Source organism: Ambystoma mexicanum, chromosome 3p (assembly GCF_040938575.1).
Source record: "Ambystoma mexicanum isolate Mex_15411 chromosome 3p, UKY_AmexF1_1, whole genome shotgun sequence".
NCBI lineage: Eukaryota > Metazoa > Chordata > Amphibia > Caudata > Ambystomatidae > Ambystoma > Ambystoma mexicanum.
This window is the reverse complement of record NC_090925.1, coordinates 689492288-689510597: the sequence shown is the minus strand read 5'-3', so window position 1 is coordinate 689510597 and position 18310 is coordinate 689492288. Positions and strand designations below refer to the sequence as shown.

Genomic DNA, 18310 nt, shown 5'->3' with positions numbered 1-18310 from the left:
GGGCTCCTCTGGGCCGATCTGCCCCCCATCCAATCCTCCATCCCAGTGCCCAGGTTGCATTCTGTGTTAACATGTGACAGCAGTGTGACGCCAGATGCCAGTGGGCCATAGCTCGTTTTACTGGGCTATAGGCCCATGCATAGGCCCAGGGGAACTCGTGATACGAATTACCTTCAAAAGTATCACACTCGCAATATATGGAAAACGGGGAAAAGCTAAAAGTGTCTCCACTCCTCAGAAAGAGTGTGTAACGGAGCTAAATTCCCACCAGAGGGCAGCAGTGAGCCAGGCCCCTCGCACAGAACAGAAAGTCTGCGGAGAAGCCCGCCAGCGATGGACCAGGTGAGGGCGGCCCTCGGTTCCTGGGCGATGTAGTCACAAGTCAGGACAGTTTCTATACAATATTGCCCCAGGGCAAAACACCAGAATACGCGCCCCACCCGTCGCGTTGCCCCTGTAATGCTGACCTGCACTCCACTCCCACTGCGAAATCATTCGATCACTGCAATTTAAATAGCATTTTATTGACTTGTACTTCAAATGAATACATCGCCAACATATACAACAATATCAAAAACAGGAATTCATTTTCACTAACCCATGTGTATGTTCATTGTCTGAATAAAGGGCACTCGCCTAGATGTTGCTGCCGCAGAAGCGTCTATTGCTGCCGCATTATCTATTTTTCTAAATATTTCGCTCTCAGCTGAAAGTGTAAGCGGCATGTTAATATATCCTGGCAAAACCGATCAAGTGACGGTAACTTGGAGCTGTGATTGTACCATTAGGCAAATTGTGAGGGTAAATGGCATGGGATCTTAACAACTACAGTAGCAACAAAGAAACAATGTTCCCTATGCACAAGCCTAAACTATTGGCTTTGCTATTGCTTGCTTTCTAACTTTGCACATGCTATTTGTTCTTACAGTAAATAACAAGCACAAACACGAGCAAAGTGCTCGTAGAAACATGCAACACTCAGCAAAGGAAGTGACCCTCTTAAGCGCCTTTCCCTCAGGCTTCAAATCTTCTATTTTCCCCACTGCTGGCCCCTTTTCTAACACTTAAAGTGCAGCGACAAATATTATGGTTACAATTTTGCTTACGCCCTACATACACTTTTTGTTTTTTGCCTCTAAGGAAACAGCACAGTGTGGCAAGGTGATTCCATCTCATCTAAACATGGCTTTCCAGGTCTGGACTTTTCTGTAACAGATCAATGGATTCTGGGAGTTGTAGTCTTTCACGAAAGAAACCCCAGTGTTGACCTGATGATTTCGAATCACTCATTTGATCACCCTAAAACATCAGAGAAACAAGAACATTAGCCTAGTCCACTCCTACAAGACTGTTAATGAAAGCCAATTCTGCCCCAGCTTATATATTAAGCACTCCTTTGGACCATTTGATTCTGTCTTCCATCCACACCCCCCAAACTCCTACTCCTGCAGGCAGTCTCTGGCGCTTTGGATTAACTCAGCAAAACAAAAGCCCCGTTAGTCCACCAACCCTCAATTCGGGCATGCCGGTGCTATGGAGGAGTGTGCCTTCCTTAACAAGCATTGGCAATGCCAACCTCTTTTGGTAGGCATAGGAAAGGCATTTGCCAAGCTCTGCCATAGTGGTAATAACTGGCCATTGATGATAGCAGGTACAACATGGCACGAGTACCGGGGCATATAATAGCAGTGTCTGGCAACAGCCTAGTACTTATACACAAGCCAAAACTGTTGGCTTTGCCAAGGGTTGTTTTCAACGGGACTTCAGTGAACGACACACAGTGATTATAAATCGAGTTGCTGAAGGCAGACCTGGTTAGGACATTTTTTATTACACCATTTATTGCTCCAAAAAAGTCATTAACATTCAGAAGACTGCATTGAAAAAACACTGGTAGGCACTTCGAGATCAAAGTTTGATCGTAATGTTTGATAAACGTAGCTCAAAGAGATCCGAGGTGGGTGTGTCGTGGGTGGAGAGGGACAGGAAGTGGGTGGGAGTGGCCATAGGGATCAACATGGCCATGGGCAGTGAATGGGTGGGTAAATAGCCAAATAACACCTACAAGCTTTGAATCCCACTGCATATGCCATTTCTCCCTAGCTGTACTGTAATGCAATAGTTTCAGGTGGTGCTAAAACATCACCTAATAGACAAAACAACAAAAACGGTGAGCAACATAAAAAGCCTTTGGCTGCATCATCGGGGTAGATGGACGAGGGCAAGGCGGGCTATTGTCCCCTGCCTCTGTCCGTGTTGCAGCCTATTATTAAAAGGCTTGCTTCTCTCCCGTGTAGCGGATTTTACAGGATGAGCCTGATGCGCCCCTCTCGCCATCAGTGCTCTAGGCCATTGCCTGGTTTGCCCACCCCTAGAAATGGGCCTGGATGTAGTTCTCTCTTTCGGTTCTTGTAACGATGATAAAACAAAAGGATAATATTTGTGGAAAACGGATACTCTCAGCTGCTTTAAAACGGTGTCGCCACAAAGCAAACACGTGCAGACTGTGTTCTTAATTTCTTGGTTATAAGTGAAGGGTTTTCATTCTCACCAGACTATTCTCCAGACTCTGCCACCGTGGAGAGTTCGGAGGTCACAGGTCTCCAGCCCCTGATGCAAAGGGCACCTGTGTTAAACTCCCTGCGAGTCAATAACACAGCTATCAGTTTTAGGAGCCCTCCCGCTGGTCTTCTGAAGAGGGTCCGCGGATTCTTCCAGTCCCCTCTCATTTTGGCCGTCTCTGACCATGGGCGCTAGGGTCTGCTTCATGGGGCTTCCAGGCACTGAGTTCCAGGCAGGCCCAGGCTGTCCACTAGGAATGCAGGGCCCTAGAGATGGCGTTGTGTTCTCCAAGTGCTACAGAATATGGTCACTGCAGCGCAAGCACATCAAGAAAGACAGCTCATCCTGGTAGATGCCGGGAATGCTAGAAAAGACCCACGAGGGTAGCTCCATCCAGATGTTTCAAAATGGTGTCAAACAGCTTGGAATTAAATGGAGAATTTAAAATGTATGCTTAGTGTAACTTCAAGCCTAATTAATAATCCACGGGTAAATGTGCCTGGTCTACATTTCACTAAACACTCGTACAAAAAGGTCCTGGTTACCTTGCAGTAAGTTTATGATATATTCGACCTTTGTAAATAAAAAGGATCTTACGCAGGTTGCTGTGTCTTTACATGTGGTTTTTATTGTCGCAAACGAGGACATGTGGTAAAGGGAAAGTTTTCAGCTGACACGTGTTTCAACCCCAACAGGTCTTTATCAAGGCAAATGTAGTACGTCTGGTGTCGCACATCTGTATTGTTAAAAAAATGCAAAAAGGGCAGTTTTTGCAAAGACTCATACGAAAATGGCAGTTTTTGCAAAAACAACCGTTTAAAAAAAAAACACAACGGTCCAGGTTCTCAAAACATTTTTGTTGATGCAAGAAATGAAATGCGCAAGCACATCTCATCACTTGCACCAAATAAAGAGCAGCCCAATCCACTATGGCATCTGAATGGGCACATTTTATATGCGCCCACACAGATGGCCTTTTTCACCCCTTTGCGCAAATCACAGGGTGTTTCTGCACATTTAAAAGCGCAGCCCAAATTTACAAACAAGATGCGCTTGTAAATGTCTAGAAATTGTAGGGAACACTATGCACGTGCTTTGAATAGACACACAGTGGGTACCACTCCATGAAAGGGTCTTTCCTTATCCGGTCATGCAATTGTTTTTTTTTTTTTGTGACAGTAGAGTCCTGAGCTGCTTTTTTGTCTCACTTGAATAACTCGCCTTTCAGGGTCGCATTTTACAGTGGGAGGCCTCTTAAAAGCCTGCCACGGATAAATGCGCTGGGAGCCTGTAGAACATTGTCGGGAGAGCCGTTCCAAGACAAACGTATTCAAGGCAGCGGGCCAGCGCATCATTTGCACTACAGCTCAGCCCTGTGGAAATGCGCAGGTCACCTTTGAGAATAAGATGACCTGCTCATTTCTGAAATGGGGTTACCTAAAAACAGCATATTCTGTGCTCTATTTTCAGATGCCCCATTTTTTGAGGATATGGGCCTAAATCTAGATTTAAAAAATCTTTAAAATGGTCACACTATGAGAGGGACAGGAGAGAGATGGGGGTGATGGGTGAGATGTGGAATGGTGGGCAAGAGAGCAGAGGGCAACAGAGGGGCGGTGGGCCAGACATCAGAGAGGGAGAAGCAGGCCATAAATCAGAGAGTGAGCGCAGGTACAGAAAGTAGAGGGAGAGTGGGCTCAGGGGGAGCAGTGAGCCAGAAAGCAGAGAGGGAGCGGTTGGCCAGAAAGAGGCAGTCACGCTGCAAATTGGGAGAAAGGATGAGGGAAGAGTGCAATAAAATGGGAGAAAGGATGCAAGATGCCAAAGTAGCACCAAAGAATGAAGCACTGTGGGAGGAATTGGGGTGCGCAAGGTGTGAGTTGGGAGTATGATTTGGAGTGTGGCAGAGACTGGTGAGTGTAAATTGTGACTTGGCAGTGTGAAAGAGCACGTGAGTATATGTGTGACAGAGTGAGAGGTTCGGGAATGCATTTTGTGATGGGGAATTGGTGAGACGTCTGAGGTGTGTTGGTGAGAGAGGTGTGTAGGTGTTTGGGGATTGGAGAACAAAGAAGGGGAATATTTTCCGCATTACAACTGATAATGATCAATACTGTCAATAATATTAAATAGGCATGCACATTAAACTAAAAACATAGCCAAAACAAACAGTGTCCTGCCAACCCAGAGGTATCTGGGACTCTTCCTAATAAATTGATACACAAGGTACGAATAATGACACTGTGGCTCTCCAGTAGCCCTGCACACTGCCGCCTTCCTGCAATGTGGCAATCTTACACCCTCCAGACAATAAAAAATATGTTGCAAATATTCTGCGATAAATACAATTTTGTGCCGCTAAATTTGTCATTCCATGCCAATAAATTTGCCATTCGCCTCTTTCTAAATCTACCTGCCTCAACTCTCCACCCTCTGCAACTCATCCAAAACAGGGCTGCAAGGCTTGCCCTTGTCCTCAAGCCCAGAGGTCGTATCTCTTCAGGACTGAAATCTCTGCACTGGCTCCCAGTGGCTGCAAGGATTAAGTTCAAAACCCTCTGCATTGTCCACAAGGCCTTATGGGGCCTGGGGCCTCAATACCTTCAACTCTCTCTTCCTAAATATCTTCCTTCTCGTGCTCTTCGCTCATCCACCTCCAACTCCCTCAGGGTTAGTCGCTTCTCCAAGCAGCGAGTTGGTGGTAGATCTCTTTCTTCTGTTGGGGCCTCCCTCTGGAACAGCCTCCGTGCCTCTCTGAAACTTGAGGAAAACCATCTCCGGTTCCAGAAGCACCTCAAGACCTTCCTCTTTGACTCTGCTTTCTCTGCTCCTCTCTCCTGCTTATCTCTTGGCTGAATCCGAAACCAGACTGGTTACCTGGCTACCCTCTGATCTTGGGCCCAGGGCCCCTCCCTGCCAGCTGCGCACCTGCACTGCCCCCCTGGCAACCCTTGCACTTGGGGACTGTTTCTGTATCCCTACAGACCCTCCTAGCACTTGACAACTGATGTCTGCACTTATCCGTGCACTTGCCACCAGCTGGCCACACTTTTATTTACTATGTATTGTCTTATTTATTCTACTCTTATCCTACGTACTGCACTGTGCCCCCTTCCCCCTGCACCATTCCCCTCCCTGCCTCCCCTGCACTTGCGCGATCTCAATGTCACCTGGCCTAGTAGGATCGCTGTCTCTGTTTCCCTCTGTTTCCCCTCCCTTGCCTCATCGCGCCTTGAAGCACTTGTGTACAGGCGCGTTATAAATGCCATATCACATCATATCATAGCATTTCATGCCGCAATATGCTGGAGGGTTAACATGTGTTTGGGTTCATGTTGAGGCTCATAGTTTGGCCTCAGGGGTTGGAATTGAGGGGGAGAGGGTGTTCCATTACCCCTGTGTAGGGGATGAGGATTCCTGGGCTAAGTATATGGCCATATATGTCCTGGATCTGACTAACATGTTTTCATTTTGCAGCTCTTTGATCACATCGCTGTATGCCTGTCCCGCTTCTTGGACCGCGCTCACCTAAAAAAGAAGACTCTTCCCTTGGGGTTCACCTTTTCCTTCCCCTCTGAGCAGACAGAGCTGGACAAGGTGAGTACATCTCTAGACGACAGCTGCTACTACTACTACTACTACTACTACTACTACTACTACTACTACTATCACTACTACACCTACTACTACTTCTGTCACAACTACTACTATGTTCACTACTGCACCTACTACTACTTCACAACTACTACTACCAATTACTACTACCACACCCACTACTACTATCACAAGTACTACTACTATCACTACTGCACCTACTACTTCTTCACAACTACTACTACCAATTACTACTACCACTACTATACCCACTACTACCACTACTATCACTACTGCACCTACTACTACTTCTCTCACAACTACTACTATGTTCACTACTGCACATACTACTACTTCTATTACAACTACTACTACTATCACTACAACACCTACTACTACTTCTATCACAACTACTACTATGCTCACTAGTGCACATACTACTACACTATGACTACTACCACAATTACTACTATCACTACTACACCAACTACTACTAATATCCCAAGTACTAGTACCAATACTACACCCTCTACTATTACTGGTATAACGACTACTATCACTAATGTGCCTACTACTATCACAACTACAACTAACATGAGTACTACACCTACTGCTCCTACTATCACAACTACTACCACAATTACTAGTACCACTACTACACCTACTACTACCACAAGTACCACTACGACCACAATTACTACTACCACTACTACACTCACTACTACTGCTATCACAACTACTACTACCACTGCAACACCTACTACTACCATCACAACTACTACACCCAATACTACTATCACAACTACTACTGTTACCACTACTACCACATCCACTACTACTAGTACTATAACAACTACTACTTCTACTACCATAACTGCTACACGCATGTATCCTGAACCTGTGAGGCAGTAGGTCAGACATGCCCCTGTGGCTAAAGGGAAACGTGTCAGCCCCAGAATAGAGGGAATAAGCCGTACAGACACATGGGGACTCCATGTTTCCCATCTGCCACCCTGATGGAGGTTTTACAATCAAGCTGACTTTAATATGAGTAACCGTGGAGGTGTCCAGGAAGAACCAACTTTGGTACCTTTACTGGCTTGAGATATTATACTTCCAATTCAAGTTTTACTTTATTAAAACAGATGTTCCGGCTTGATCCATTTGAAGTTGCTGTTCAGAGTATTTGGCTTTGACTGGGCTTGTTCAGTGCAACCTATGGGGGAAACCAAAAAAATAAACCAGATTATTTGTCAAAGCCAAGCCATAGTTGTTTAAACACATTAAATTGGTCCTGGAGGGCGTATACTTAAGCAATAAGCGCCGAGCCACAGGGGCATTACCGAGTCAGGTAATGCCCCAGGCCCTTAATTTTAGGCCCGAGCGAAGCAAGGTCCTTAACGAAGGCTCAAGCCTATAAGTAAGGGCCCCGGGACATTACCTGACTTGGTAATGCCCCCGTGGCGAGGAGCTTATTGCTATTAGTACCCTGGCCCGCAAGACTGGGGTACTAAATAAAATAATAATGTAAATAAAAATGGCCACCGGGGAAGGGCGAAAACGGAGTGTGTTTTCCCTTTCCATGGCAGCCACCAGGAGCGGATGCGGTGGGGACAAAAGTGTTCCCAGCGCGTTTGCTCCCAAAAAAGGAGAAAAAATAAGGTAAGTGGGGTTGGGAGGGTGAGAGGGGATTGTTTGCAGAGGAGGGGACAGGAAGAAAGAAAACCCTTACCTGAATCTCCGGTGAGGGAGGATAGCAGCCTCCAGCCGTGTGGAAGCTCGGAGCGGGGATTGCCCCGTTTTGATTCATTAGTCATTATATGGACGAGCCTCTGGCTGCACGACAGTATCAGTTAGGAACTATGAGTTAGTGATGACACTGAGGTCTACGTAGAGAAACGTCCCACTGAAAACTAAAATATTTCAAAGGTACTCTTTTGAGGGCGTTGGTCCTATCGCGTGGGACTCTATTCAGCAGGTGCTGAGGGAAATGCCTACCTGGTGCCTTTTAGAAGGGCTCTGAATATTTGACTCTCGGGGCAAGCCAGTGGGCAAGTAGTCCGCAGAGCATAACATTAATTGCCACTGTTATGCTATGGAGGGCATTCATGTTCCGTTTACCCTACAGTTTCTGGATACCTGGTGCCGGAAAGGACAAGAATTGGCAACATTTTCGCTTTTGGGTAGGCATAGGATAGGCATTTGCCAGGTACTGCCATAATGGGACTAGAAGCCCATAACATGGCAACAGCTGGAAAAAAGTGCACACACCTGGGCATATGATAGCAGTGCCTGGAAAATGTCTGAATAATACTTATGCACAAGCTAAAACTGTTGGCTTAGCCAAAGCAAGTTTTTAACAGGACTTCAGAACTAGGAACAGATGTGATTACACGCATACTGCTTAAAAAGGAAGTGGCTGAAGGCGCACTTGATTAAGACATTTTTGTTACAACAGTCGTGCATTTATAGCTGAAATCCTGCATCTCAGAAGACTCCTTAGAAATAACAGTGGCAGGCACACAGGGTTTGATATAACTTCTTGATAGAGTTAGCTCCAAGAGATCCTAGGAGGATGTGTTTTCAGGCGGGGGCGGGCAGGAAGTGGGTGGGAATGGATACAGGGATTAGCATGGCCATGGGCAGTGTATGTATTGGTAAATAACCGCACAACACCCTCTAACTGTGTCTCCCTCCTCACGTGCCATCTTCCTTTACTCCAGTCCAATAGTTAAGGCTTAACTTAACCCAACCCTTTAGCCCCACCTAATAAACAAAACTGAAAATTCCAACGTAAAAGATGGAACTGGACACCAGGCATAAAAGCGGACCTGTGGAAAAGGGGAACTGCAGCAGAGATCTCCTGAAGGCTCACAGGAACTGACTAAACTGTCACATGACCATGGGTGGGGAGGATACACCCTATGGCAGGAGCTCAAGAAAGGCACTGCACAAGGTTTGATGTTACTGCTTGATAGGTGTAGATTCCAGTGAACTCGGGAGGATGTGCTTTGGGCGGGAGGGGCAGGTAGTGAGTGGGAATGCCCATAGGGATTAGCATAGCCAAGGGCATTAAATGGGTGGGTAAAAATAACAAAACAACACCCACAAGCTCCGTACCCCGCCTCACGTCCCATCTCCCTCCTGTATTCATTCCAATGCAATAGTTTCTGATTATAAGTTATGCGTACGCGCCACCTTATAGTAAATCTCAACCTAGTTACTTAGAGGCCTTTGTGGCACATGTGAAAAAGAAGTCTCCAATATTTCTTCTGAACCGCAGATCCACAGTTCTTGTAGTTCAATAGTAGTAGCTGACGTGCACTGCAAATGCATAACCCTTCAATGTTTTCCTTTTTATGTGTGGGAATTTTAAGAAGCCCCTGAGAATTTGATCTGGCAATTAAGGAATTACTTTTCAAATGTCTGCCTTGGGCCCAGGTTGTTGCAGGCCCTGTGGACCGTGCAAAGGCTTTTCCAAGAAGCACAGCCCAGGTGTGATAGGGTCACGATGTGAGAGCTACAGAAGAGTGTGAGGTGCGTGTCCTGCACCTGTTGCAAGGGTTAGATGGCATTTGCGCGGTGACGCACATACATCCTGTTTGCGTGGTACAGGTGTGGCATCACCGATGCACGATGAGCCGGGACATGCAACGAAAGAGTCAGGATGCGAAGCCTTTTAAGCTTAACATAGTTTTCTTTTCTGCCGCAGAGGCCTGATAAATCACGAGCAGATCCTCGCCCTTCAACCCAGATTGGTTGCCTTGGTAATGGGGGCGGGGCACAAACTCGCATGTCTGGGCCATGCCTCCTGGGGCCACCTAAAAGTATTTCATTTCAGCTCTACTGGGGTTCATTTACAAAAACTAAATAAACACTTCCATCTAGGGTGACCAGACGCCCCGGTGTTGCCGGGACTGTCCTGGAATTGGGTGCTCTGTCCCTCTTTCTCAAGATTATGCTCCCATTGGAAACTACAGTGGCCCCGATCTTTGGTAGTAGGTCTTCATAGCTGACAGGCAGGAATGCACACTGAAGAAACGCTGCATTTTACAAATGAAGATAGTGGGTGTTTGAGATCAATTAATTATACTATGCGTTTATTCCACTAGTAACACTTAAACCCCCTTCTCCTCCAAACCGATACTAAAGTGTAGAGCCACTTTTAAGAGTTAGTCCTACTTTTATGTTAGTTGCCCTGTACTGGTTTTTTACTTTTTAAATCTGGTCACCCTACATCGATCCAGTGATGCCATGATCAGAAGCTTCTAAGCTTTGCATTACATTAAGTACAGGTGTTTACGTGTTTGGAGACATGTATAAAAACGGCTGCGTGTCCCCCGAGTAATTGTGCAGGTGGATTTGGCGGGATTGGATCAGTAACAACAGAGGGGTGATGTGCATGTTAAGAAGAAGGGGCGACAGGGCAGACACCCCTATTTCCAATAACCTGGATCCCAGAATAGTGCGTTCCACCGTATCGGCCGGAGCCGCGAGGTAGAAAGGGACCAGAACTAACCTAGCTCCTGGAATCCTCCAGAGGCGTGGAAACACGGTGGAACCTCTAGGCCGCAGCCAGGATTTTCTATGTAAGCTAGCGGACCTGTCACTGCTCTTTCTAGTAGTTTTGCTAGTTGGGAGTCTTTGGAGATGGAAAATTGGCCAGAACCTCTGGGTTTGCCGCAATTTGGTATCGAAGGAGTTACAAAGGCCATTTCAAAGGCATCGAGAAGTTGTTCTGCATTTAATTAAATGTTTATTATTTCCCCATTCGGCTCCATCACTGGACTTTAAGCAAATTTATTTATTTGGATTTTTAAAGTGCTCACACATTGAGGCGCTGTTAGAATTTTTTTTGTTGTTGTCTTAGTTGCATATTTATAACGCGCTTAAATAGCCAGAGGTTTCTAAGCGCGGACCCGGGGATCGAACTTACTTCCAAGGCAAGCACGTTGCCACTGAGCTATCCTCCCGGGACAATCATTTGCTCTTTAAAACTTCTAGGTGGGCTGTAGGTCAGCAGGAGCCCAAAGACTGCCTACTTCTTTGATCAGATCCCAGGTTAAGATGCAGGCAGTTAGTTCATATTAAGAGATGGGAGTATTGTCTCCTGCACTGGTATGCTCTCTAGACGAGCTCAAAGAACCCATCCACAGTCCAGCTCGACATGGGTAGCTAGTACGGACTTTGCGACTGCTACCCACCTTTGCATTGGCTCAAATGCACACATACATTCTAAACTCCTCTGATGAATTTTCCCACACATTGGACTTTGCTCCCCTGAGGTCATTCACCTACAGCGCTTTGAGACCATACCAATGGAAAAAGGCGCTATACAAATGACAAATTACATTACACATAAAGGAACTTTGGGCCATTGATTTAGAGAGTGGTGGATTGCTCTGTTTTGAGTCTGTACTAGATTTACACCTGGACTCTGTTGGCAGAGCATCTGCAGTCCTCATTGGCGGGCACAGAGTCCAGCGGATTTTCTGTCATCTTTTAGCTGGCAGATGCCCGGTGCAAGCCGGTGCAGTTCAAACGAAGTCATTTCCGAATAGACCAATGGCCCGATTCATGGATTTTTTTTGCAGGTTCAAGTTTACTTTGTGATGCTGAAAATTGACTTTGCACTGCCAACACAAACCTTGATTCACGGAACCGTGCACCGTTTGCAGTGTAAAGTCCGTGCAAAGTCATTTTGTACTGCAAAAATGACTATGCACTGACTTTGCACAGCAAAAATGCACTTTGCACGGTTCCGTGAATCAAGGTTTGTGTCGGCAGCGCAAAGTCACTTTTTGCCAGTGCAACGTCACTTTTTGCACACTTTGAACCGTGCAACAAAATATTCCATGAATCGGGCCCCAAATGTCTAGGATCATTTCCGCCAGTGGGAAACTGGCAGGGGTTAAACCCTCCAAACCCTAAATCAATCAGGCCCAGGTGCCGTTCATTAGTGATGAGGCATTTTGGATTTAATGTAATGTGTCTTCATGAATTTGTGTCATGGTATCAGACAAGAACGCATGTATGTTATGACAGTGGATGTACGATGGGATTGCCTCGGAAGACGTCACCAGGTGATGGCGCTGGTGATCACGGATCCATGAAGCCTCTTTCTCCAGAGTGTCCCGATCAGAAAAGTGCTGTCATGCTTTTAAATTGTATAAGCAACGATGACTATGTATAATAATCTTGGGAAAGACAGCTCCACTCTGAGACTCATAAACCATGCTCTGGTGCCTGGTGGTAATTCTCTGCCATGTAAACATCCAGTAATTAATAGTACATATTTGATTAGCAACCGGGGTGGGGCACACCCAATCAGGTTCCCTGGATCGTGGGCTGAAACCTAGGACCTCAGCCCGCGTTCCACGGAACCCACAGTGCCTCCCCGCCTCACTCTGCCATCTTCTAGCCACCCACCCGTTCCCTTTTGTTTTCAATAATCCCAACCGTCCTCCACAACCCCACTGACCCGATTGTGCCGGTGGTGCCGACTGCCGCCACAGCAGCTTCACTGCTTCTCGTTTTTCTGGCCACCATACTAACGGAAGAGGGGCTCCTCATGGAGCCCCACCTTCTACATCCATGGCGGCCATCTTTGCAAAGTATTTTCATTCATTGAACTTGACGTGCGTGGCGTCCCGGTCAATTAATTAAAAAAAGTTCTTTTTTTTTAGCACCCCAGGTTGCTGCTTTGGTAACACGGGGTGCGAATGATGTTCTTAACCTATTCCACGGGCCACACCGGGGCAGAGGTTAACGTCCCAGAACCCTCGTTAAACACTGTCACTTCCCTTGGGCCGTGAACTTGGGCTGCCTGGGTCGTTATACCCTGGTTTAGCCTGTGGAACTGGTTAATAATGCCAGGGTGAGAGATGGTAAGGCGCCTCCTTCCCAGTCCTAGCAAGCAACTGATGGAACGCTAGATCCAGCAGCTCTGCCCTTTGAATGACCACGTGACTTCCAGGAAATCCTGGAAAACCTGTCCACTTAACAGGTCAAAATAAAACAAATGGCGCAAATAGTCCAACTTTAGCAGCTGGACGCAATTGGTTTGGGCCTTTGGGCTTACATATGCGACCTCCATAACGGACACTTAACACCAAGATCTTTCCTGAATCACAGGACTAGGCTCGGCTAAGCAGAAATATAAAACAGGCGAACTACCCTCCCCACGAACTACCCTCCCCATTAACACCATATGAAAAGAATAATGACAGCTAAGACAACCTCGGCATGATAAATATCCTCAGTACAGGACCACTAACCTGCTCAAACGGTGTCTTCACACATTACACTACACACACACACACACACACACACACACACCAACCCCCTCTCTCCCTCTCCCACTCTCGACTCCCACTGCAGCCGAACCCCTTTTAGTACCCCACACCAGCTCACACTCCGGAGAGTCTGTGCAGAGCTGCATATTTCTGTGCAGTGTCTATCGTTTCACCACACACACACACCCCAAAACTGCCTGACCCACATGCTCTCTAGCAGGATACTAACAACTGGTGCCCCTGCCTGGATAGACACAACCCAAGAGTCCAGCACAGCTATCAACACACACAGAAGCATGGGTTCTTCTGATGTGCACACATAACCATTTCAGAATGTGCACCTGCCTCTCCCCCTTCTTCTGCCAGGGGACCACTCCGGTGGTGATAGTGCGTGGTACAAATATCCTTTAACATTAACATTAACATTAAACTTTACCAGTGCCTTTCTTCCAGAACCATGCACCAAGAGGAGACTAAAATGGCGGACGTGGTGCTATATAAGACCACTTTACATTGTATTACATTACATTACTGGATTGGAAACGGGTGCTCGGCCTCTCTGGGAATGCAGCAGGAATCCTTAGGTTGCCTCCTACGGGGAAATAGGTGGACTTGACGAAGAGCTCCTACTTAATAGGCACTATTTCCTTTCAAATGTTTGGCCTGAATATCCCTAAAATGTGTATATGTTGGAAACACAAGGTCAGTCTGGCAGACAGGCCTGATGATGTAGGCCATAGCACAGCTTGTGATTGTAATTGTAATTGGTTATTTATAACACGCTTAATACCCACAGATTTCTAAGCGTGGAACCGGGCATCTAACCGGTGTTGCTCTGTGTTGCTTCCAAGGCGAGCACATTGCTCCTGAGCTATCTTCCCAGAAGGCAGCCACCCTGGATGGGTGGTCTGTTGTTGGACAAGGGGTTGTTGCTGTGGGAAGACTTCTTCTGGTCAAAGCAGCCTCTGTGGGTCTTCTCAGAGCAGGGAAGAATAGCAAGCCCCATCAGTATCTATAGTTGCCCCGCCCCCAAAGACACAGCAAAGCCCCTTACAAATGTTTCATTATTAGGGTGAGAAGTTGGGATAGGCTGGCTACTCCACCACACTGAAAATCCCTCGGCTCTACCAAAACAGTACACACGGTTTAGCTGCGCAATGAGGACTTTGAGCGTGTAACCATACGTGATAAGAAGGGATGCTGGCATATACATCTAATGGGTTGTTAAGGTGATGCAGGAAAAACAGGGTTTTACGAGATATGGAAGGAAAAACACACTAGAGCACAGAAGCAGTGCACAAGAACTTTAAAATGATCAGGTGATCTGGTTGTAGATTTAGAGAATTAATCCCCTACCCAAGCCCAAAAGATGGAGTAGGGCATGACACGCCGTTTGTACATCATGTATGACCCATCCTCTGCTCAGAAACCTGTTGAATTCTCGCCTTCCGCTGGGATTGCGGCACTGGGGAGCCATACTTTGAGCTAGCATGCACTCCTAACCGGCAGCGCAACCCTCACTAATGATTGGATTATAAGGATACAGCATTAACCAATCGCAGGCTCCTAGGAGAATTCGACTGGAGAATAAGATGTGCAGGAATGTGACCCTCCCGACATTGGATTGCCTGCCCAGAGTTCCAGCACAGCTACTTCATGATCCTGCCTTTGCCAGGGCAGGAAAGTAGCCCAAGAGTTCTGCGGGGAAAGGAGTTTTACCACAACCGTTTACCTTGATGGCTTCAAGTGACGAATCAACTTCCGGGGCACAAGTGGTTCAGGGGTGAATATCGGTTTCTAAAACATCAACCAGCTCCACACCTCTAGTACACCAGAAGGGATCCCAACAGATTGGAAACACAAGCAAATTATAAACCTCCTTGTCCAATTTTGCTAACATGGACAGAACGGCAGGCTTATCTCTGCAAGATTGTGGATTGTTGATTAGTTGCAACACAGCGAAAATACAATTATTACCAGATGATAAAAGGGACTGTACAGTCAAGGTTGTATAAGCATATCTACTTTACTATTATCACAACAGGCAGTTCTGGCACACTACAAAATACAATCCACCCTGTATAGGCATGCAGAGGACAGACAGTTTCAAAGAAGGAAAAGCGATGCACTCTGGATACTGACAGGAGGGTAGTCAGTAAAGTAATTAATAACAATAGTCCAAGGATACTTGGCTTCAGCAAAAAAGGAAGCAATGGGATGTAAAATGTCACTAGGGGCCTTCGGAGAAGGGCCAGGGGGACAGAACCAAAATGTACCCTGTGCTTGTAGAGGTCCTTGGTGCGTGACAGGGTCGAGTCGATTTCAGGGTGCTTTGCAGCTCCCGTGACATAGTTCAAGATGGGAGACAGCTGCGGGTATCAGGCAGCAGACAGTTCGACGAGTGAGGCTAGAGGAACGGCTGCAGGCTGGCCTACACAGTGGCTTGGGGTCAGGAGTCATTGTCTCAGTGCTGGTTGGTGGGTCTGAAGCACTGGTCGAGGCGTCTCGGACAGCGTGAGTGACTGTGGCGTGACAACAGTCAGTGGTGCAGTTAGTTGCACCTCGAGGGGCTCGAATGGCTTGAAAATGTCCATTAAGGCGGGCGTTGGTTGATGCTGGTCGATGCACTCCTCCTAGCTTCTTCACTGGGCTTGTGTCATCATTAAGGCGGACGGCCCAAAGCTGAGGCGAGCGTTGCAGGCAACAGCCTTGTCCTTGGTTTGGTTCAGAGACTCTCGGGCACTTCCCACACAGGAAGCTTGCTGCACAGCCCAGCAGGGCATGCAGTGTGCTGGCCGGGTAACGGTTCTGGATCTGCTGGGGGGTCCTCTGGATTCAGTATCTCCGCCTGTTCCATGGGAGATGTTTAGGGGAGGGTTCTTGCTTCCCTCTTGGCTTGGAGATCCTGGCCTTCCTTCACTGGCGGAAGCTGTAAAGCAGACTGTACCTTCAGTCAGGGTCCAAATGAGTTCTTCTTGGTACTCCTTGCAAAGTCTTCAGATGATCTCCCTGAAAGAGGGGCTAGACTCTCTTTTCAAGACAAATGGGCCCCAGTGATTGGTGTAGGATAAGCCTATCTTAATGAACCAATCCTGGGTCCCCACCAACAATCTCATGTATGCATGAGGTCTTAGCCGGAGTGCTTTGCAACAGAAAAGTTAAAGGGGTTAAACCATGTAATACTATGTCCCACCCATCTTCCTGTCTGTTGTGGATCAAAGGGTCTCTCTAGTTAACTGAGCTATCTGTGGTTTCTGATTAAAGCAGCAGGTCTCCCTTGAAGCTGCAGTGGGACCAGACTTTTGGTCTCTGCCAAAGCACATACTTCTACCTTCTGAATGGGGTCCCCCTGCGGGTGTGACTACTGTAATTACATAGTTCCAGACATGACAGGTCACTGCCCTTGATACTTAGAGGCGGGAACTGGCTTGAGGTTGACACAGTGTATATCAAAGGTTGTTGGGGTTTTCCTGTCCTTTGTAAGTCCTGCGACCACGCCTCCCGTGGGCCTGTTTGAATTAACACTGATTAGTATGCAACGCTGCCACCAGCAGCTAACAAAAGAAAAGGTGGATCCATGGAGCCTTTGTTAGTTAATTAGGCTGCCTTGGCAGGAGGAAGGTTTTGCCTTTCCCCTTCTGAGATGCTTTGATGTACTCATGGCTGTCATTTTCCAACTAAATATGGCAGGGGGATGGCTCCTGTAGGTTGCGTCATCCCAGAGAACACAGCTCTATGTGTATGTCGTGCGGTGAGCATACGGGAAAATGTGTGCGAATTAGCACCACACATTTTCTGGAGGTTGATCTACCGTCATTCAATTTAATTTAATATTTCAAAAAAGCACAGGCGAGCGCACACCCACCATGCCCATGGTCGAATTCCTCACACTTCCTCCACTACTCACCTGCAAAGGGATAACATATGCAATGAGTCCTGTGTCAGTGGTACCTGAGGGTCAATTATGCAGCTGTAAATTTAATAAAAGAGGCCACTTCATCTTGGGGCTCAAGGTTTCATTAATACTTTTGGTTACAGACAGGGAATGTAACTTTAATCTTTTTAAAGGCTCTGCTAATATTAAAAACAAGCATTGTCAATGCCAACAGTTTGGGCTTTTGTGAAGGCATGGGAAAGGCACTTGCCAGACACTGCTGTAGTGGTATTAACTGGTCATTGATGGTAGCAGGTGCAAAATGCGGCGAGTACCTGGGCATCTAATAGCCAGCACTGGCAAATGTTGCATATCAAAACTGTTGGCTTTGCAAGTGCTTGTTGTTGCGAGGACTTCAGTGAAGGTTACACATAGTGCTTATGAAGTGAGTGGCTGACTGCAGACATGGTTCAACATTTGTTATTACATCAGTAGCCAGTTTAGAACTCCAATTATGTCATTAACTCTCAGAAGACTGCTTTGTTAAACCACTGGAGGGCACTTTGAGTGCAAAGTTTGATGGTGAGGCTTGGTTCGAGTGAGCTCATAGAGTTCCCATGAGGAGGTGTTTTGGCCAGGGAGAGGCAGGAACTGGGTGGGAATGGCCACAGGGATTAGCATGGCCATGGGCAGTCAACGGGCGCTCAAATTACCAAACAACACCTTCAAGCTTTGTGACCTTCCTCACGTGACATTTCTCCCTATCTGTACTCTAATGCAATAGTTTCGGCATATAAGTAGTACAAGCACCACCTAATAGCCCAAACTAATGAGGTAGTCTTTGTACCTATTTTGAAGAATTTTGAGTGTGATATTTTTAATGGTACACTGAAGTCAAGTGAATACGGGAAATTATTGAGTGCTTGAGGGAGCGTGCCTTGCCCCCTAATAACTAGGGAGACACTTGTATCTGAAAGAAGGGCCT

General features: G+C 46.8%; 1 protein-coding gene across 2 annotated transcripts in view; it reads left to right on the top strand.

The window, feature by feature from the left end:
* HK3 (hexokinase 3) overlaps positions 1–18310 on the top strand; it is a 418595-nt gene that overhangs the window by 221847 nt on the left and 178438 nt on the right. For both annotated transcript variants that reach the window (XM_069651486.1, XM_069651485.1), the window contains one exon: positions 6040–6159. In XM_069651486.1, coding sequence (XP_069507587.1) covers positions 6040–6159 — 120 coding nt within the window. The remainder of the gene's footprint in view (positions 1–6039; positions 6160–18310) is intronic.